Source organism: Periplaneta americana, chromosome 14 (assembly GCF_040183065.1).
Source record: "Periplaneta americana isolate PAMFEO1 chromosome 14, P.americana_PAMFEO1_priV1, whole genome shotgun sequence".
Taxonomy (NCBI): Eukaryota; Metazoa; Arthropoda; class Insecta; order Blattodea; family Blattidae; genus Periplaneta; species Periplaneta americana.
Genome location: NC_091130.1, coordinates 50,482,490 through 50,505,669, shown reverse-complemented (window position 1 = coordinate 50,505,669; position 23,180 = coordinate 50,482,490). Strand labels below are relative to the sequence as shown.

The following is a 23,180-nucleotide window of genomic DNA, read 5'->3' as shown; positions in this document are numbered from 1 at the left end:
GTAAACATGAGTTTCAGTAATAAAATAAAAAGGAGAGAGAGAACATGAAAAAGTTAACAATTTTATGAGTTATGAGGAAAACGTTTCATCACTGCATAGTGAACTGCCAACATTTTGAATTTTTAGAAAAAAATTTAAGTAATTCTTTTTAAATAGTATATATATATATATATATATATATATATATATATATATATATATATTATATTATATTATATATATATATAATATAGCAGAAGAACAGTATTTTACACATACCAATTTTCATTATTGTGCAAGATATAGTAATGGAGGGAAAAAAATGTTGAATATTTCCAAAACTTTTACTGCTGTAAGCTGTACCTAACCTCTTAAAATAAACCTTTATATTCGAAGAAAAATTTGTTTCGTAAGCCCCCAAATGGTGCCAGTTAGCCTAAGTGTAGGCAGGAAAAATTTCCAGTAACTGCTATGTACTACATAGATAAGTACAGTTTAGAATATATTCATAAAAATCCAACTTTGCTTGCTTTTGTACAGTGAGCGACGGCGCTGTATTACGCAGCGGTGCTGTAGTTGTCGCCGGTACGCCAGACCTGCTTGCAAGCCGTTGCGTAGCTTAAAAAGGAGCAGTACATTTCCGTTACTGGAAAGTACGTGAGGCACTAAACAGACTAGCAAGTGTAGCTGACATCTGCACAGAGAGGAGTGGACTAGCAGGAACACACGCAGTCCTCAGGGACGGGGTAGGGCACCTTGAGCCACTGACACCGGTACCGTTTCCGACGTTTGCTTTTGCTGCTGTTGTTGTGGTGCTTGTCTACCACGGCCTGGGCGGCGCCTCCTCTAAGCAGCCACACGTTGTTGCTGTTCGCGCCATTCCCCACACTCATGTTCTTCCTCAGTCTGCAACATATATCACATAGCTATAGCGACAGTCGTCATCAGGAACTTTACAAAAATATCGTTGAGAAGTGATCAATGTAAAGTGTCTTTTTTGTAAATTATTATTATTATTATTATTATTATTATTATTATTATTATTATTATTATTATTATTATTAGGCCTATTATTATTATTATTATTATTATTATTATTATTATTAGTATGAGAGACAGTAAGTTACAAATTGAATTAGCGATCTATATTTTTTAATGAGGTGCATGAAACTGTCACCCCTAGATGGCAGTATTATCGATGTGCCTACAAGCGAAACAAGGAAGCAGCAGTTTCAAGAAGGCGGTATCTCTACATGAGCTTATCAGCATAATTGTCCTACTCAAACGGTTAAGGACACCAACCTTTTGAGGTAGTAAAATCGATGACTTTGCGGCAGACTTTGTGTTGGATATATAATTTCTGCACGCATCAGTACTTATAATGTCATATATACAGACGGAAATGTAGGTATAGGAATTCACAGCAAAATCATCTCCTTTAGTCAGACTATAGGATCTTATCACAGCAATTTTGAACGAGAAAGTGAAGCCGAGTTGCATTAAACCAATTGAATAACTTTATGAATACTTTTCAAAGACAGTCATATTTTGTGATTCTTGAGCCACAATACAAGCAATAGCCAAAATCCATGATCCAAAGCCAACCAGATGAACATTCAAAATGAAATTAAACTCTTGCAGCAAAATAACAAGACAATCATTATACAATGGATACCATCTCACTGTGGCCTTAGTGGTAATGAAAGAACAGATTTACTCGCTAAAAAGAAACCAAAATTCAACAATTAAATAAACAAACGATTTCTTATTTTGGAATTAAACATATCATTAATGGCAAATTCAAAGACGAACTGAAACACCTCAATCAAATATCTTTTGAGGGAAAAATTTGGAAAAATATAATAGACGACAACTCATTAGTACCAGATGGAGTAAGAAGAGAGACTGTTGCAATCTTCCGGATGACTACTGGGCATTACTGTTTGGCTGCCCACTTACACCGAATTTCTAACCTTCCATCTTCAGAGTGTCCTCTGTGTCATGAACGTGGCTGCATCATGAACAAAGAATATTTCGAGGGCTCAGAATGACAGGATTCTATCTGACATTTTTAGCAAAATTGAGATTTTTGTTGTATTGAATTCTGCTACTTCACAAGCTATCTACCATATAAATTATATGTTGATATCTCAGTTATTGTTCGTGATAAAGTTAGTTTGAAAAGGTTCTTATCTGCATTGATTTTATTAACAACCAAACTTTTAAAATGCTTTCCTGTAAAATATACTAATCACTAGATAGAACCTTGTAATTCTGAACCCTCCATTTAACCAAATTTGCAAAATTGATTTCGGTCAGAACTTAACGACATTGTACTGGGAAGCAAGACAAACAATGTTAAGTGCTTGAATATAATAATAATAATAATAATAATAATAATAATAATAATAATAATAATAATAATAATAATAATAATAATGTCAAGCGGTGCGGTCACATTTTCGTTGCAAAGACTATTCATAGTTACATTTTATTATTTTAATAGCTGTATTAAGACTGATTTATACCACTTGCATCCATAATAAATAAATTTTAAGCTATAAGATGATTTTTAATTCAAAATTGAAATTAAAATTAATTATCGTCTTTGTGGTCGTCAATCAACTCAGGATATGACAACGTTGTTATTTATTCCATGTGGAGTTGATAACGGGAAGTCTTACCGCTCTTCGTGATTGAAGTGGTATCTGTAAAGGCCTAATCAGTAAACAAACTCTTATCTTCAATGGAAAGCGTCGTCTTTGACACCGGCTTGGTATTAATAAAACGCGGATACTATACTCAAGCTTCACCGCTCACTCCGTGTTTGTTATTTTACGCGTGTGTTTGTTACTCGCGTAGCCAAATACTAATATAATGAGTCATTTGGAGCAGTAGCGGGGGAGGATAGAGCTCAGTATTCAGGTCTTCTCTTCACCTTAGAAGCGTGTAGCATATCAGATGATTTGTAATAAACAAAACAATCAGACGTGTTGCAAGGGATATACTTGAGTGTTTGTTTGCGATACAGCCAACAATACCGGGTGTTCCGCTTATAAGTATAATAAAAGAGATAGCTGCAACTTCTGAACTAATGCGAATTTATTGATGAAACCAATCGTTACAAAAAGTGAAACTGGGAGTTTTTTTTCTTTACCTTATGCTCCATAAACCTTAACATGGCTTCCATTAGTGGCATTAGTATGTCTGTTTCAAATAAAAACATAATATTACAGACCTAAGTTTCTTTAAAACAGTTGAAACACTGTTGAATCACAATGATATTTCATGTTTTCCTTCCTATCCATACGCTACACTCTGTTGTAATCACATTTATCGGTACAGTCACCATTAAATATTGCATATTTTCCTTCCCTCAAAGGACACTGGAATTCCTTTCTACCAGTTTATGATGGAAAGTTTTCTACGGCATTTGTTTCACTTCCCATAAATTTTCGAGCGTGAAGAAAGGAAGAATAACCTAGGGATTATGAAATGGTGGATGCTTACCTGCAGTGCCATCGCAATATCTGGAGGTTTCTAGCAACTCCGGGGACGCACAGCATTCCAGGAGGCCAACTGCAAGTTGCTTTCCGAGGAGCTCCGCTCCGGCTCGAATTTCGACCTTCACCTCCGGAATCTCCACCTGACCGCACACAAGACTTTGTAATTATTTTGTAATACGAGTTACAAGATTAGAAGTAACGATGACATTCATGAACTATAAAGGTTATCTCCAGACACAAACATAGTACTATAACTGCAAACATATTACAATGGATAGGATACGTGGTGCATATGGATGATAGAAGAAATGTGAAGGAAATAAGTTATACTCTATATTCATTTCGAAAGCAAGAAGTAGATGCAAGTATTCATTAAACATTTTAAATAGTTTTCATATCATTTACAAATCTGAGTAAAGACGACATATATATCTTCGGAAACTGCTGATTTTTTTTTTCTTTTGGATGTCCTCTCCTCAGTAGTACAGTGAAAAAATGTTTAAATATCTCTAATACTTTTAAAGTTATGACCTAAAACGTGAGACCGTCAACTGAATTGGCCAATTAAATATGGACAAAACTTATCATCTTCGGTACGTTTGTCGCTTAAATTTTCCAGATCCGTTTTTCTAATAACTTCAACATTTTTTAGGAAAAATTTATGAAATTTTGCATGAAAGTGTATTTCGTAGTTAGAATAAACCCTTCCTTCAACATTGATTTATCATTTCAAGTTCTTTTTTCACTAATAATTCTTCACGTAAAAATGATTAAAATTTACAATTCATAGTAAGAAAATCGCAAAAAAAAAAATCTTATATTCAACTGATAATAACAGAATTTATTAACACACTCATTAATAAAATAGAGAAGAACGCATTAAAAATATTGAAAGTTGTACAAGATACCAGCGAAATCAATTTTTCCTCCATAAATTGCACCCTCAGTTTAAAAATATAATTACCCTTAACAGTGAAAGTTTTCTGAATTCTAAAATTTGTTTCTTAATCTACAGTATTGTCTAATCACTAGACCAAATTCCAGCGCAAAATTAATTCAGAATATGTAGAAATTAAATTTTCAATTTTACTAAATTTTTACTAGCGAAAGGTATACGTACCATGTTAACGTACTGTGATTAATTTTCGAATGGTATGATTCATATCATATTTTGTAATGTGATATTGTAAACACAATAGACAGAAACACATTGTGGACGATAGGTAAACAGACAATATATGAGGACAGCCTACCATCTTTACATTTACTAATAGATGGTAGTATATTATGCACACTATTTTGTTGTTTTACAAGTATAGTGAGTAAGCAGAGAAATATAGTGAATCTCCAATGATTTATATTGAATGTGCAGTGAGCTTCAAGCAGATTCGGAGAGTTGTAGTGGCAGAAAAAAGAGACTGATTTACAGTGAAAGGGTGTGAGTTATAGTAAACGTGCTAAAATAGCTTGCAATAGGGTCTAGGGTAGAGATTTTGAGCTTAATAAACTAAGTACGATTCTATGGAATAATAAGGGTGTAATTATTGATATTTTGTTATTTGAAGTATTGTATCAGTGAAGAAGTGTGTTGTGTCAGTGAAATGTGTTCCTGTCAGTGAAGTTTTGTAGTTTATAGTGGTAATGCAAATTATTTGAACAGTGAAATGTTTCTGAAGTGTTAGTGAAATCAGAATACTATCAGTGAAATGTGTCGTAGTTCCAGTGCAATGAGTGAGTTGAGGGCGATATGAGTGAAGTGCTGAAAGGTACTTGTGCATGTATGAACATATCATATATTTATATACTAGTGGGTTTAATTTTGAACTTAGGATTAAGATAGAAACTAGATTTACTTTACATGTTATTTTAAGTGATCGTGCTTCATTTAATTTAGGATGCTCCTTGTTAATATTATTGTACTATTATTATTTCATTATTATTAATTGTCATTATTGAGTGTAATTAGTTACCACTGCCACCGGGTATTTGCCCATTTGCATGTGAATAAATACTGTACATACAATCTAAATAATTTAATATTAAATGCAAGTAGTAAATGTAGATAGCAAATGTTAGTAGCGGTCATTTCGAACATCTCTTGTGAGGAACAAATAATACGTTTTAACTCAGAAACGTAAATTAATTGAACATAATTTAAAAATGTAAATAAATGTCAGTAATGAATGTAGATAATATGGGACAACAATAAGCGATAGCGATAGACATTTTAAGCTCGTATCGAGTGTTCCTAACCTTCGGCTTGAGTCAGTCTGGCTCAAATGCTCTCATAGAGAGGATTTTCCTCTCAGATGAACACTTTATGGACCAAAGAGAAAAAACACTTCAAACAAGTAGCGTCAAGTTTTGTTCTTGGAAGCGATTACAAGGATCTCACTTTTCAGAAGTTCTTTTAAACTGTATATTTTGACATCATACGCTTGAAAACTGTACACTCTTCCGAGAAGTACCTTAACCTCTCAACCTCCAAATCAACAAATTCATCTGAAACTAAGGAGTGTGAGTGGCTCATAATTAACTAATATGGAGGACAGAGATAACAGTATTTGGTTTACTTTACAAAGATGCAATTTTATCACAATTTTTGTAAAAGAGAATTTAATTTGTTTCTATCAGCTAATGTTATAATTTAGTAATTACATTTATTGAGTTAAGTTTTTTATGACTTAATAAATAAATTTAGTGAATTAAATTAATTTCCATTTAGAAAAAAAATATGTCGTATATCGTATGCTGATTAGGGAAAACACGGGAATTTTACTGAAAGCAAGTAAAGAGATAGGTTTGGAAGTAAATCCCGAAAAGACAAAGTATATGATTATGTCTCGTGACCAGAATATTGTACGAAATGGAAGTATAAGGGTTGGATATTTATCTTTTGAAGAGGTGGAGAAGTTCAAGTACCTTGGAGCAACAGTAACAAATATAAATGATACTCGGGAGGAAATTAAACACAGAATAAATATGGGAAATGTCTGTTATTATTCGGTTGAGAAGCTTTTATCATCCAGTCTGCTGTCAAAAAATCTGAAAGTTAGAATTTATAAAACAGTTATATTACCGGTTGTTCTTTATGGTTGTGAAACTTGGACTCTCACTTTGAGAGAGGAACATAGGTTAAGGGTGTTTGAGAATAAGGTGCTTAGGAAAATATTTGGGGCTAAGAGGGATGAAGTTACAGGAGACTGGAGAAAGATACGCTACACAGAACTGCACGCATTGTATTCTTCACCTGACATAATTAGGAACGTTAAATCCAGACGTTTGAATGGGCAGGGCATGTAGCACGTTTGGGCGAATCCAGAAATGCATATAGAGTGTTAGTTGGGAGGCCGGAGGGAAAAATACCTTTAGGGAGACCGAGACGTAGATGGGAGGATAATATTAAAATTGATTTGAGGGAGGTGGGATATGATGATAGAGATTGGATTAATCTTGCTCAGGACAGGGACCAATGGCGGGCTTATGTGAGGGCGGCAATGAACCTCCGGGTTCCTTAAAAGCCAGTAAGTAAGTAAGTAAATATCGTATGCTGATTATTCTCATTTAATCATTAACCTATTATAAAAAATGAGCCTAACCAAAACCCCAAAAATTTAAATGTAAGCCACATTATATGGAATAGCCGTGGCATTAAAATATTTTGTGTACATATAACCAAGTGTCCCAATTTTTTAATTTTTGAAAATGTGGTATTCCTAATTAATCAAATCTACTTCATAAGCTAAACATGTGTAGTAATCTAAAATCTCTATGGAAGATGTAAGAATATTACAATTGTAATAAAAGCTAGAGAAAAACAACATAGTTCACGCTTCTCATAGTAGGAAATAGAAAGTTTAAGAATGGATGGCCCTAAGCTTATTTTTTAGTTAATCGAGAATAATTCCTCAGAAAACAGTAGCGCCTTAGAGATTTATTTAGACTGACCCGCATAGTAAAGAAGTCGGAGAAGATGCCGAGCGAGCTAGGCGATAGAACTGTAATCTCACGTTATCTACAGTAAATTGCACCTTATGGTAGTGTTATTTTGCATTGCTTTTGTCATTAATCTTTCTTTGTGTGCCTTACCTCTGCTCTTTTAATAGGATCTCCAATCGATGTGATGTATGAAAATATCAGTACTGATACAAGCTCACATTACTGATGTCTCTTGTCATGTGGTTAGCACGGCGTGAGGTCAAAGCTGAGACAACACATGGCAAGAGACAAACACCCCTTTCCGTAAAAGAGAGATAATTCTCTTCCATTGTCCACGCCGGGAATTGAACCACGGACCGCTTGGACAGGTCGCGAGTTACGCTATTCACAGAGTCTATGTGGCAAAGTGTGTTATTGTTATTAACTTATTAGTAATGAAGAAAAAACAAGCAGGGGATCTTCGGTTCCCAAGTCTCAATAGAATAATGTTATGTAATGTATTTTTATATATATATGAATATTTGGAATTATATTAAACATATTAAACATTCCAGAAAAAACATTCAGCTACGTTTATTCATGTACCGGTACCGGTGTTTATTTATGTCAATGCAGCTGACGCTACATTCAAATCATTAGCCGTAAGAAACACATTTAGTTACACAATATAATATGAGTGTACACTTACGACTAAAACTGATAAAACTAAAGAAACGAAGCACAAATAAATAATGAGGAATAGAAAAATTAGATAGTAGGATCAAACTTTGTAGCTTTGCGTAAAATATACAGCGTGTCCCGGAAACACCATCGATTTCTTTAAGTTATACTATAGTGAAGTTCTAACCCCTACATGGGACATCATGGTTAGCAATCATTCACTCATACTCGCATAGCTCACGTGTCATGTTGGATGCATTTTCAAAGAGTGTCAGGGGTTATATTCAATTAAGGTTTATTGTTCTTTAAGTTTTAAAGTTCTGAAACCACCATGTTTACACCTTTCCTGATAGTGTGATTTGGGTTGCCTATTCCACTAATGTTTACGGCTTTCTGGGACATTCTGTATACATTTGTGATAATTCAGGATCCGTAGTTGGTTCTGATAAATTTGAGCATGCTGTCGTGTCAGTCTGAGGACGTCTAGTTGGCGAGACACGCTGACAGAATTATTTTGTAACATCTGGTGACCGTTGTTAGGTGTCTGAGCCATTTTCGGGGCTGAAACCGACGCATAGGGCTCTACCCAGATCAGCCATCTCCCCTGAAGATTGTATGCATAATGCTGCGGTTGGCAAATGTAGTACATTTAGAAGTTTTAGAACGCAACGTTTTAACCCCCATCCTTCAAGCGCTCACTCGCTAGTTATCAGCGGCGGCTTAATAGGAATAAATGTCTCTTTCAAAGAAAGTGAATCGAAGAAGGCAAGGAAATATTTTCATAAGGAATGGGAAGAACGATACTTATTTATTATTATTATTTTTTTTTTGTGAGGAAGGGAAGAACGCGCTAAAAATGGTTAATTAGTTACAAATGGCCTTTAAGGAACCCGGAGGTTCATTGCTCTTTTCACATAAGCCCGTCATCGGTTCCTATCCTGTGCAAGATTAATCCAGTCCCTAGCATCATATTCCAACTCCCTCAAATCCATTTTAATATTATCCTCCCATATACATCTCGGCCTCCCCAACTAACACTCTATATGCATTTCTAGATTCACTCATACATGGCACATCCCTGCCCGTCTCAAACGTCTGGATGATATTCCTAATTATGTTAGGTGAAAAATACAATGCTTGCAGTTCTGCGTTGTGTAACTTTCTCCATTCTCCTGTAACTTCATCGCTATTAGCCCAAATATTTTCCTAAGCACCTTATTCTCGAATACACTTAACCTCTATTCCTGTCTCAAAGTGAGAGTCTAAAAGTTTTACCACCATACAGAACAAATGTTTTATAAATTTTAAATTTCAGATTTTTTGAGAGCAGATTGGATGACAAAAGCTTCACAACCGAATAATAACAGGCATTTCCCATATTTATTCTGCGTTTAATTTTCTCTCGAGTGTCAATTTATATTTGTTACTGTTGCTCCATGGTACCTGAATTTTTCCACCTTTTCAAAAAATAAATTTCAAATTTTTAAAAAGTGTTACTAGCTTGTTAAATAAGAAATGTGCAGCGGCATTTTAAAATATGCATCGTGAGCATCATATTTTAAGGTTCAATTAATTTAGTTTGAATTCTCTTTTTCTGAACTTTCATCTCTATTATTTGTAATTACTAGAGATGAAACAATTCCTTCCGTGGACACGACGTTGCCTACGCTTCAACCATACAGTATGGGTGTCTCTGAACTCTGAACAGTGGTCAGATGTAAACAAGGGCAGGTTTCAGACATATAAAATACAGTATACTTCGGTGGAACATAAATGTTGCGCACTACCTGTTAGGAACATTTGGAGTGAAATATAAGCAATGTAAAGTTGTTACACTTGGTAGTCCTCTGTGGAGTGTACAATTCAACTAAAGCCTACATATATTAGAAAGACTTAATATATAAAGTAATGACAATAACACTGCACTATAAGTTAGAAATCGACTCGCTCATTTACTACCGCACTGAACACGCAGCACCACAGTTCAGCACTGTTGTTGTAACCAGACGGTACAGAAAACAATTCTAAAGCCCTTCCCTCTGACGTCATGTACAATACTAGAGTCACATATACGCTGGTATCATGTTTACGAAGGAATTGTTTCGTCTCTAATAATTACAAATGAACATAATATATATTTGCGCATCCATCCATACTAATTTCCACATGAAGTTCATCATCACCGTAATATACGTTACGGTATTTACAAATTTATCCATTGGTAGGCGCTGATCATGTTAAACAACTGGTAGAACTAAAAAACAGTTTTATGGTAGAACTAAATCAAATACAACCAACAATTAACAAAAATACAACAACTGGTCTATAATTCATAAGGATAAACATTCCTTCGCTATGAAGTAATGTGGAAAATTGGTAAAACAAAAAATCGTATACGGAAGTAGAATTTTTAAAAAGTGCCTCATTAAAGTAGCACAACGTGTACATTATGAAGAAAGGACGAATTTTGAAAAAGATCATAATCATCATTATAATAAATAACGTTTCTGGTGAGCTCCTTATTAAAATACTTTTTTCTTTGGATAAATTGAGCATAAAATTAAATTTCTATTGTCTGTCATAATAAATTAAACTAGCTTTATTTTCGTTAATGATAGGACTGGGCTTGTGCTGTTGTGTATGCGATCTACCACTGAGCAATGACAAGAAGGGTTTCAGACAATCTGTCGTGAGAGGTGAATGAACTGAATTAATTTGCTGCTATCACTTTAGAGCGGTATAAAAATGCTACCATTGGCATAATGAATGAACTAATGTCCAATTTCCGAAAGACTCTCATCCGTCCACTCTGTACACATACATACCAACTGTTGATGATTATGTCACTGTGTTAAATGTAAGACTGATACCCACCTGAGTCGTGGATGCACTCGCCTCTGCGCACCCAGCGCGGCCAAAAGTAGGGCCCCAGGTCCTTCCACACGTAGCGGATGGGGCAAGTGGCCCGGCGAACCAGCCACGCCGTCACGGCGGCGCGGTACTCCGCGGGCACCAGGTCGTCGGGCAGCTGCAGCTCCGCGCCCGCCAGCTCGCGCAGCGACCGCATCGTCGAGCGCTCCTCGTCGCCCGATCCCACGTCCTGGAGTCCAACATAAATTAGACATGTCTTCAGGGCTGAAAACTATATTTTCAAGAATAGGTGTTCATGTCCGATGGACTATGAATGCCCTTTCAGTAACTCGTTAATGCTATCTTTCATATTCTAGAATGTAACAACAGTTGAAATATAGATCTTACAAGCTTCCTCATTAATACAGTGTTGACACGTGTTTGTTTTAAGTACAGAGGGCATAAAAATCTTAAGTGGTCGACATAACATTTCTCCAGTACATCATATAGTGATGATACTAAGGACATATGTCGACATAAACCGTTAATATCGAGAAAATGTTAGGAAATAGGACTTAAGGCAAATTGATCGTTTTACTGTAATTATTATGACTTCTATTCCACCCAGACACAAGTCCGTAATACCAAATAAGGACTTAAGTTTTTATTTTTAATAAATTTTCAGAAACTAGAAATTGTAAGAAAGAAGTGACTGAAGCCCCACTGACCATGCAGCAAAGAATTATGAAAATAAATAAATGAATACAAATTTTACTTCATACGCTTAATATTTAGATCTCCTTCGCCTCGGTTAAAAGTGCTTCTAGGAGGTTCAAATTTTTTGTGCGAAAAGGTATATATTTTATATTTAAGTATGACTTTCCTATTTTTGTCATTGTTTCAATATGTATTTTACTTCTGGTAGTGTGGAAGAGAAGGCCTCATGGCCTTAACTCTACCAGAATAAATAAATAAAAGTAATATTTAGACTTCCTGCGGATGGGTTAAAAGTGCTTCTAGGAGATTCAAATTTTTATGTGAAAGGTCGGCGTCATAATGCAACTTTTGTGGACCTTTAAATTTTTTATTTTGAAAAAATATCGGCCCTTTTTTAATACGCTCTAATGAACATAGTTACAACATCGAATAGAAATCAATGCATGAAGTTCAATACTCAAACAAGCAGTTAAAACATACAGAAGGACACAAAGTAAAATTACAATACTGTATTTAACTAAACAATACAAGCACTACAACATCCCTAGTTAAGTACCTTCAAAACAGGAATTTTAACGAAAATAATACAGAGCGATCAATATAGAATAAACCTTTACAATTTTAATGACACAACTTCTGAACCAATAATAAGAAACTTGTGAAATTTGTTCTGAATTACAGAGTAACTGGGGAGATTCTTCACAGTAAATGTCGAAACTGTCTTCCACCTGCAACTGTACTCATCGCACCATATTCTGTGACGTTCTCCGAAGTGTATCCTCGTCAATGTTGCTGATTTCATTCCTAATGGCTTCACGGAGTTCAGCAAGTGACCACGGTCTGTTATTGTATAGTCTGTCCTTAATTAGCCCCATTAGAAGAAGAAGTCCTAAAAGGTTAGGTCAGGTGATCTGAGGGTCCACAGATTTTTTTTTTAGATTAGGCGATCATCGAAGAAGCTTGTTCTTTAAATTCATGCACTACATGCTCATAAGCCCGATTTCTTTGCAGCTCTCTGAATGTGCCATATGAATAGCCTGTCTCCTGGCTTAATCTGCGCAATGATTTTTTTGTTGAATTTACTAAACGTCCACGTACATCATCAACACAATCTTGACTCATTGCAAGTCTGTGTTTTCCACTCACGCTGAGGAGCGAGCCAGTTGTCTCCAGCTTTCTTGCCATCGATAAAATAATTGTTGGCCTGTTTGGAACATTGCGTACACAGAATTCTTTTTGAAATGCCTATTGTGTTTGAATAAAGGAATTTGTCTTCCAATACGTTTTCACAACAAGAACACGCTGCCGAATTGCATGTTCGTGTTATAGCTGCAAAACTAGACTGCGAACTAATTATTAATAGCCAACAATGGATAGTAGGGGTATCAAAAGATTCTTCCAGAGCCACTGAGTTCATTAAACTCAATTTAAAGTTTACTGTATACTAGTTTCCAGAAGGAAATTATAACTCATTAAAATTGTGAAGGTTTATGTGGATCGCTCTGTAGTTTGCAATATTTCGTTTTCTGTGCTTCCCGGTATTGTATGTAGATGTTGTAGTGCGTTCGGATTACTGAGGCTCGGATTATCGAGGCCGTATTGAACAACGTTTTAGTTGTTTAGCTATTGTTTCGTTACAGCATTAATATCAACGTAATTGTGTATTATAATATATACAGTGCGTATACTAACTGGCTCCGCAGGAGAAATGGCAAGCAGAACGCGGGGACTCGAGGAGTTGTGTTGGTATTGTGCAGGTAGAGTGAATGACCTTGGCCGCATTGAATGGTGGAGGGCGGGAGGGAGTGAGAGAGGAGATGTAATATCGCTACGTTCAAACCAGGCGCTACACAGTACCAACTTTACATCGCTGCCGGGTCGGATACTGCCGCTTGCTTCACTGCGGAGCCAGTTAGTATACGCACTGTACATAAACATGTTACCTGTATATGTGTGTTGCTGGGAGGAGTCCTTCGCATCCACCTGGAGTCGAAGTCCTGTCCCATGAGTCTGAGTAGCGTCGGTTCGTCTAAATCTTTGCGCCGAGGTTTGAGAGGAGATTTCCTAGGGTTTTCCCAGAATTTCAGAGGCAGGAGCGGCTTTTCTCCTGGCGGAGTCCCCACGAGGCCCGTGCTGTCAGGGGGCAGGAGGACTGCACCCCGTCGCTTGCATCTCGCCCCGCGCCCCAACATCAGCACCAGCACCAACAGCAGCGACTTCAATTGGCGGCAGCCGGATCTTGTTATCTGTGAAACATCATTGCGTTTATCATGAAAACCTTGTTTCTATTATATTAGTAAAATCAACCCCACGACAGGCCAAATCGTCCCAGAGGGTGTCGAGAGGTTAAGGCTCCCATCTTTACAGACAATAGGCATTTAATGGAAGACTCAGCTGAAAATCATGAAATTTTTCCAAAATATTTTTATCGACTATTTCATTTCTTTAGAATGTATTTTTTCATACTCGAAATGGATTTAGTTCAATTCTGATTACAAATATATTTTTTTAATTAAGGAAAAAGAGCTGTCAAAATTATTTTTTCATTAAAGAATTATTTTTTACAAATTTTTTATTACAAATCTAGTAACTTTTTGTTCTAAAGTTTTGTTCTGAAGTTACTAGATGAATGTAGCGGAGGAGAAGTTTAACGGGTACGAATATGTGTTACATAAATATTCATTTTACTTTCAAATCCATTTTTCCGTAAGTTTATTTTTCTTGATTCAACACCAACTTTCTATGTAAAATATTAATCAGTCTGAGTGATATTTTTATTGCAAGTATTTATGGACTAGCTGCATGTTTCTATGCGTTTATTTTGTAAGAAATGCTGCTAGTTTATTTTATTAATATGTTTTCATGAATGATAGAAAAAATAAATTTTCAAAAGTTCAATAAATAAGATGTTTCATAAAATGAATGCATATAAATGTTTTTCTATGTCTTGTGAATAGAACCAAAAAAGGAAGCTTAAAAATTGATATCTTCTACTAAAAAGTTGGGTTTGAAAATATATAAAAATTAAAAATAAAATAAAAAGCCAAAAACTTTCGCGGGTTCAAAATTTGGATTTTGTTAGTTCTGTAAATAGTAAAGATGCTCTCAAAATTAAAAAGAAATATATATTAGGAAAAAAGTTGCCATTTTTAGTTTAGTGTGCCCTTAATGGCAATATGGATGTCAGTCCTACGTGCCAGTCACCTTCATCTCCTGGTATTCATTTTTGTTAGAGACTGTGTAGACCACAGGGCCATAGTGCGACTGGAAGGATTAGATCAATGCAAAAGTCTATAACCCCACCCGTGATCTTTCAGCTTGCAGCGTTACACCTTAACCGCGACGCTACTGCGCGACCCTGTCTATTATATTTTTTATTTAAACTATATTGGTAGCTAAAATTTACTATTGGAATTGCCTGCTATTATTCGGTTGAGAAGTTTTGTCATCTAGTCTACTTAAAAAAAACTAGAAGTTAGATTTTATATTCGTGTATTACATTTTAACCCATATTACATTTAGCAACCTTAGAAATAATCTGCAATGTTCTCATGGATATGAATAACAAGGCAAGTTGTATCATATGACTGCAATAACAAGGCAAGTTTTATCTTATGTCTGCAATAACAAGGCAAGTTTTATCTTACGTCTGCAATAACAAGGCAAGTTATATCTTATGTCTGCAATAAATAACAAGGCAAGTTGTATCATATGACTGCAATAACAAGGCAAGTTTTATCTTATGTCTGCAATAACAAGGCAATTTTTATCTTATGTCTGCAATAACAAGGCAAGTTATATCTTATGTTTGCAATAAATAACAAGGCAAGTTGTATCTTATGTCTGCAATAACAAGGCAAGTTGTATCTTATGTCTGCAATAACAAGGCAACTTGTATTGTATGTGTGCAATAACAAGGCAAGTTGTATCATATGACTTCAATAAGAAGGCAAGTTGTATCGTATGTCTGCAATAACAAGGCAAGTTGTATCTTATGTCTGCAATAACAAGGCAAGTTGTATCATATGACTTCAATAAGAAGGCAAGTTGTATCGTATGTCTGCAATAACAAGGCAAGTTGTATCTTATGTCTGCAATAACAAGGCAAGTTGTATCATATGACTGCAATAACAAGGCAAGTTGTATCATATGACTGCAATAACAAGGAAAGTTGTATCGTATGTCTGCAATAACAAGGCAAATTGTATCTTATGTCTGCAATAACAAGGCAAGTTGTATCTTATGTCTGCAATAACAAGGCCAGTTGTATCTTATTTCTGCAATAACAAGGTAAGTTGTATCTTATTTCTGCAATAACAAGGCAAGTTGTATCTTATTTCTGCAATAACAAGGCAAGTTGTATCTTATTTCTGCAATAACAAGGTAAATCGGAGTACTTTACTGTTAATGTATCACAATCATAAATAGAATAAGTAGATTTTGACTAATAATACATGAAACTTATACATGTAAGCAATCAATAATACTAACTCAAAAAACGCAGATTTGCAAAGGCCTTTCTTTGTTCATGAAAACAATGTTACTTTTACTTACTGCCAAAAACTCAATTCTTTCACATACCTTGTTATTGCAGAGCATCTCTCAATTATCCATATCCTCGACCAGGTTTCATCTTCAGAACTTCGAGTGTAATGGCATGCGTGGTACTCCGCCACCGATGATGAGGGCTTGTAGAATGTAATATTGGCATAGGCTAGAGTTTATAAGAATGAAAAGCAAGTAGAGAGGGCAATAGGGACTCTGTTTGCCGTGAGCGTCTGATAATATAAGATATACGCACAATGGACTAATTAATTTAACTCATGCCGGGATTATAAATGCTTTGTACCTAGTGAATAGAAGTTAATTTATTATCCGGCGTATTCTTTAAAAATAAACAAACATGAGTGAAAATGTTGACAAATAGCCATCCGAACCCGCTCCGGGACAATGGCCGGCTGTCCTGGCGCCAGCGCAGGATTTGAACTCCGGTCATAGCGGACCGCAGGGAGCGCCTTGTAGGTATGTGACCCTTACATGACCGTGATGGAAAGTATGCGATATTCCGTGGGGCTCTACGAAGGGTTCGCTATCGCACCAACTCTATTTCCACGCCCATCCATATACGCTGTGGGGGAGGCATGGGATGCTGCACGGGATCTGAAGTGTTTGGCGATGAGGGGGAAGGTAGGAATAACATAAAGAGATGAGAGATATTGGGGTCAAATGTTACACTGAATCTTTTAACTTGTGGACGGGTCAAAAGGCAACCCTATATTGTGCATTGATATAAAGGGGGAGAGGACTAAAAAAGTGTTTCATATTAGATACGGACCCTCTTCTCTCAGATGTCTGCTGTCTGGTCACGAGGTAGGTAAATTACATTCATGCGGGCAGTTTTAGCTTGTAGGTCCGGTTTCACAAACTCCAGTAACTCACTTGAAGTTCGTGAGCTGATACTCGGAAATAGAATTTCGTCTTCTTTCTAGTCTCCTTACACTTCACCACCTGTGTATTCCAGCCCCAAAAGTAAAACCTTCCATAACTTCACGTCAAAGAAGAAGTTCCCTACAATATCTTATAACTGTCAATACAAACTAAAGACACATAAAGCGCAAGTCTTCCGGGAAGGACTTCAAGCCGTGTGTCCCATTTCGGAGTTTTCCGGCACGTTCAAGACTTCCAAGCCTCAATTTAGAGCCTTTGGACTAAATTTCTCCTCTCTCGCGTCCTAGTGATATCTTAGTTGCATACTACGTGGCGTTTAAGGCGATTGTCTCACCACTTGTCCTTCTGTCCCCTGTCGGCAAATAAATGCAACTAAACTCCTAGTAAGCAGTGATGAATTCAGAAGATGGCCCGGGGAGGGAATGTTCCTCTCGGATTGCAGGATGCCCCCTCCCGGTGATTTCAGACTTTTTAAATTAAAAAGTATAATTTACAGTAGTCCACACCTGTGGAGTAACGGTTAGAGCGTCTAGCCGCGAAACCAGGTGGCCTGGGTTCGATTCCCGGTCGGGGCAAGTTACCTGGTTGAGGTTTTTTCCGGGGTTTTCCCTCAACCCAATATGAGCAAATGCTGGGTAACTTTCGGTGTTGGACCCCGGACTCATTTCACCGGCATTATCACCTTCATCTCATTCAGACGCTAAATAACCTCAGCTGTTGATAAAGCGTCGTAAAATAGCCTATTTAAAAATAATTTACAGTACATAATATTATATTTCAATTTTTATGACTTTTAAGTAACTAAAATAAATTCTATTATGTAGATTTTTCAGGTTATTGTTTTTAAGGCTGTTTTTATTATAATATTAAGGGATTTCAGGAAATACTAGTTGGTGATACAAATCGCATAACTGAGTTTTCTGGCTAATCTTGATTGGTTGAAATTTAAACATTCTAAATTTTCAGTTTTGTTTGTTACAGTTAAGGGTTGTTTGAAAGTGGCCTGACATAGAAACTAAACTAGGATTATTCTGAAATAATCTTTATTTCTCAGCATAATCTCTCCTAAGAGTTACACACTTGGTCCACCGGTGCTGCAATGCTGCTATACCCTTCTTTTACACAGATTTCTCGAGGTCTGCAAAAAAAAAAAAAAAGTCTTCTGATGCTGCGATAGCCTCTTCATTTGACGAAAATTTCTTCCCAATCAAGTCAGTTTTGAGTTTTGCTTAAGAATAGATTTATTTTCATATTTATATATTTATTTATAAATAATTAAAATCAATTACTCATAGTTGTTAAATAAGATTATTAGGCTATTACAGTTGCGTTTATTGCAATACTTTTATAATATAATATTTGGTTTAGGATACTTTTGGTGTATGGTGCACAAAATTTTTTGATATTTTAGGTAATAGTTTAATCCAATAGATCCAATAATAACTGATATTAAAATAATAGTTCACATGAACATATTTATGGTTAGTGAATATGAAATTAAGGAGTTTTTTAATAAAATTCTGAGGGCTTTGGTGCCTCTTATAGAGAACTGCAGTAAGAGTCGTCTAGAACTAGACAACAGAAACCGTGAAGTACATCTACTGTATCTTAGCGGACGGCAGCTTCGACGCTACACAAACACAATAGATATCCTATTTTTCGAGATAGAGGTGATAATGAAGGATGAATTGTGGATTGTTGGTGGAATGACACAGAAAAAACTGGATAACCCTGAGAAAAATCCTCACAATCTTGGTTTTATTCACCGCAAACACGACTACACCACTGGGATTTGAAGTCGAGTCCATGGTTGTTGTAAGTCGGCGCTTTGCCATATGTGCTACCAAGGCACATATTATTTGCCATAACGTATTCTAATTCATCTCTATTAACTTTATCAAAGGCCTTTACGTAATCAATAAATACTATATAAAATGAAAGCAGAAATTCGTTTCTTTTTCGAAGCAGCTGTATTAAAGATACAACCAGAGCAGGATCTGTGCATTAAATATTATAACCAGAGCTAGGTAGTTGGTACCAAAACTGAAGTTGTGTGAGCTTGGACTATATCTCTACCGAATGAAAAGTAATAGCGCATCTCTCAATGCCAGTGAACCAGAACGACAAACATATACAGCCAGGTGGTAACCAAACATGTGCTTCAATCGTCCACAGCCTTAGAACAAGAAAATACGAATAATAAAAAAGAAACAATAATTTGTAATTATAAACTTCGTAACTCCCAAACTAAAATAATTTATCCATACATATAAAAAAACATACAAAGTATAGGCCTATAATTATGATTCTGGCCTCATTATAACAAATAACAATGAAAATTTTAATTTTATCAAAAGAAATACTCCTTTTATGTCCCAAAAAAAAAACAATATTTGCACTCTGAAAATTTTCGTTCTACGTCGCAAGACGTTACTGGAGCAAATCTGAAATATTTATTTATTTAAATAAATATTTATTTAAATTTAAATTCTATTTATTTATTTAAATTCAAATATACAGAATAAAGAAATATAATTACAAAAACAAACAAAGAGAAATACAAATAAAATAATACAAGCAATATAAAAAAAAGATACAGTAGTATTAACAAAATTTGAGACCGAATGAGCAGCGCTCGTGCTCGGTCGCAGTTCAGATATAATATTAAAATAAAAAAAAAAATAATAATATAAATAAATAAGTAAAATAAAATAGGAACTAAAATATAATTACAGCGGCAATGGAATTATATAATATAATATTAAAACTAGAGAAGAATAATGTCGCACGTGAAAAGTAGGATTAATATATATATTTCAAAATTATTGAATACAAATATAATATAGGTTGATTAATTCATACACTTAGGCTATAAATTTATTTAATCAAATTGAAGATATTAACACGTTTCTAATTTTCTTGTTATATGTTAGTGGGTTACATGTTAGAAGTTCTGGGTGTAATTTAGTTAAAGCATTGTACAACCGAGGGCCAAAATTTATGCTATGCTTTAGACCAGCAGATGTGAGACATTTAGGTTCTACTAATGTTGAATTAATATTTCGTCTTGTGTCATAATTGTGTGTCTGTAATACAAACTTACAGGTATTACGATTTTTATGATAAAATTTTAACAGCGTATACTTATAAATTTGTTCAATATTAAATACATTAAATTCAGAATAAATTAATTTAGTTGGATAATCGAAACGTTTCTTCAAACAAATCTTAATTATTCGTTTTTGTAGTAAATTTAACGGACTAAGATTAATTTTTGTACTTCCACCCCAAACAATTATACCATATTGAATGGTAGACTGAATAATGGCCAAATAAACATTTCGTAGAACTCTAATAGGTAAGCAGCATCGAAGATTAACGAATTTATAAATTTTTTACGAAGCCTCTTACAAAGATAAGTAATGTGATGAGGCCATTTTAAATTCTGATCAATAATGATACCCAGATATTTGACATACGTGGCTTTTTTCAAAGGTGGACATTTACAACTTTTGGGATCTAAAGAATTTTCACTGTGTATTATTAGTCTATATTTATCGCTAAATTTTAAATTTTGAACACTGGCAGCTGTTAACGAAAAAGGAACTAAAGTTGATTTAGATATATTTAAAGAAAGGAAGTTGAAATTAAGCCATTTTTTAACAATGTTAGCACCTATATTAGCATTTCTATATGCTTCCTGCCAAGAAAAACCACTGAAAATAACTACTGTATCATCCGCATATGAATATATAGATCCATTAAATTTTTCTAAATTTATATTTAGCAGATCATTAACATATATTAGAAATAAAATAGGTCCCAAAATTGTTCCTTGCGGTACACCTATATCAATATATTTGTATTCACTAAATTGATCTTCAATTTTGGTCATTTTCCTTCTGTTACTAAAATATGATTGGAATAATTTTAAAACTATACCTCTAACTCCAATAGTATGTAGTTTGTCCAAAAGTAAATTATGATTGATAGTGTCAAAAGCTTTCCGTAGATCCAAGAAAATACCCAAACATTTGTTTCCGATATCTAGTTCATTGATAATTTTTCCAGTAACATTAATAAGAGCATCATCAGTAGAAATATTATTGCGGAAACCAAACTGATTTTTAGAGAGGATTTTATGTTTTTCTAAATAATTTATTAATCTATTCTTTAAACATTTTTCAAGCAATTTGGAAAATGTTGGAAGTAAAGTTATAGTTCTATAGTTATTTAAATTATTTTTATCTCCAGATTTGTATATTGGAATTACTATGGCACATTTCAAAACATCTGGGAATATACCTTGCACAAAACATAAGTTAAAAGTATGAACCATGGGTTTTAATATATATTTGATAATAATATATGATACAGTATATCTTACTATCATCAGATGAACAACTAATTTGTAAATCTGATAGTGTATCTCGTATGCGGCACATAATATTAAACTCATGATTGTTTTCAAGAATTTTTTTAATTTCTATTGTAATGACAGCTAGGAAGTTCGTATCGTAATTCCGATGTTGAACTTGGACTGTAACGCAACCCAATGCATAGCAGCACGAGACGTCAACATTTAACGAAGAATAATCAGGGAAAAAGTAAACGTGTTGCACACTTCTGTGGTAGCTCAGTTGGTAGAGCAGCTGGCTACGGACTGGAAGGTCCGGGGTTCGATCCCAGGTGGTGACAGGATTTTTTCTCGTTGCCAAACTTCCAGAACGGCCCGAGGTTCACTCAGCCCCCTATAAAATTGAGTGCCGGGTCTTTCCCGGGGGTAAAAGGCGGTCAGAGCGTGGTGCCAACCACACCACTTCATTCTAGTGCCGAGGTCATGGAAAGCATGGGGCTCTACTTCCATGCCCCCCCAAGTGCCTTCATGGCAAGTGACGGGGATACTTTTATCTTTCTTTTTTTTTACAAACTTCTGTTTGCATAATTATTTAATAATAGATGAGTTTAGTTTTTTGGAATCGGAAATAATATTAACATTACGTAAATAATTATGGGCGAATCCAGAAATGCATATAGAGTGTTACTTGGGAGACCGGAGGGAAAAAGACCTTTAGGGAGGCCGAGACGTAGATGGGAGGATAATATTAAAATGGATTTGAGGGAGGTGGGGTATGATGATAGAGACTGGATTAATCTTGCACAGGATAGGGACCGCTGGCGGGCTTATGTGAGGGCGGCAATGAACCTTCGGGTTCCTTAAAAGCCATTTGTAAGTAAGTAAGTATTACGTAAATAATACGATAATAACAGAATAGCTCACTTTATACAAAAGCTAAAATATTAATATAAATTAACAATATTCTTCAAAGTATTCACGACTGTACACAGCTCCATAGAATGCCCCTATGCGTTGTTTATGTGAATATACTGTGTATCGTCTGTAGCGAGCGGCAGCAGGGCGGTGCGCGAATGACATCTATACTTCTCGCTGTACTCAACTGTAATCTACTGTTTTAGTACGAACTTCCTACCTATGATTATAACTTGTTAGCTCAGAATCATTACCTGTTCCCTCCACTCTCTTACGTTCAGTTAACATGGAGATTTTCTGCACTATTATTCAGAATCAGCATGATATATTGCTAGTTGATGAAGTGAGACCATCGATTTCAACCGTAGAAAACGTACAATACAGCAACTATACATAACCTTTAAAGCGAAAATTAAATATCTGTTCATTTCACCGAGGATCAGGTAAATTATTGCTCCATAACAAAATATTCCCAGGTAACACTGAACAATAAGAATTTTGCTCCGACTTAAAACAATGTGTTCCTTATGGTTTGATGTGCGCTGGATCCGAAAATTCATCTCTTTTCTTCGTATCACGTAAGGTTTTTAAGATATACTATTTCACTTTCCAATAAGCGCTCCCCCAGGAAACATCTGGCGCGGGTTGGGGATATAAACCAAAACAAAAGCTAATGCATTTTATGAGTTTATGACTTATTTCCGGTTTCTTATGGTTGTTGGTATGTTCTTTTGTACTTCTAGTAAATAAACAAATATTGGTCCCTTCTATTAAGTAAATTTCATAAGAGTTCAAAGTGAGGTCTATGC

At 35.2% G+C, this 23,180-nt stretch overlaps 1 protein-coding gene across 1 annotated transcript in view; it reads right to left on the bottom strand.

Moving 5' to 3' along the window:
• Window positions 1-332: 332 nt before the first annotated feature.
• The window catches only part of LOC138713986 (noggin-1-like), a 162,342-nt gene continuing 139,494 nt past the window's right edge, over window positions 333-23,180 (bottom strand). Inside the window, exons 2-5 of the mRNA XM_069846563.1 lie at window positions 13,595-13,897; window positions 10,959-11,184; window positions 3,490-3,625; window positions 333-885 (exon numbers count right to left, since the gene is read on the bottom strand). Coding sequence (XP_069702664.1) covers window positions 693-885; window positions 3,490-3,625; window positions 10,959-11,184; window positions 13,595-13,897 — 858 coding nt within the window. The 3' untranslated portion in view covers window positions 333-692. The remainder of the gene's footprint in view (window positions 886-3,489; window positions 3,626-10,958; window positions 11,185-13,594; window positions 13,898-23,180) is intronic.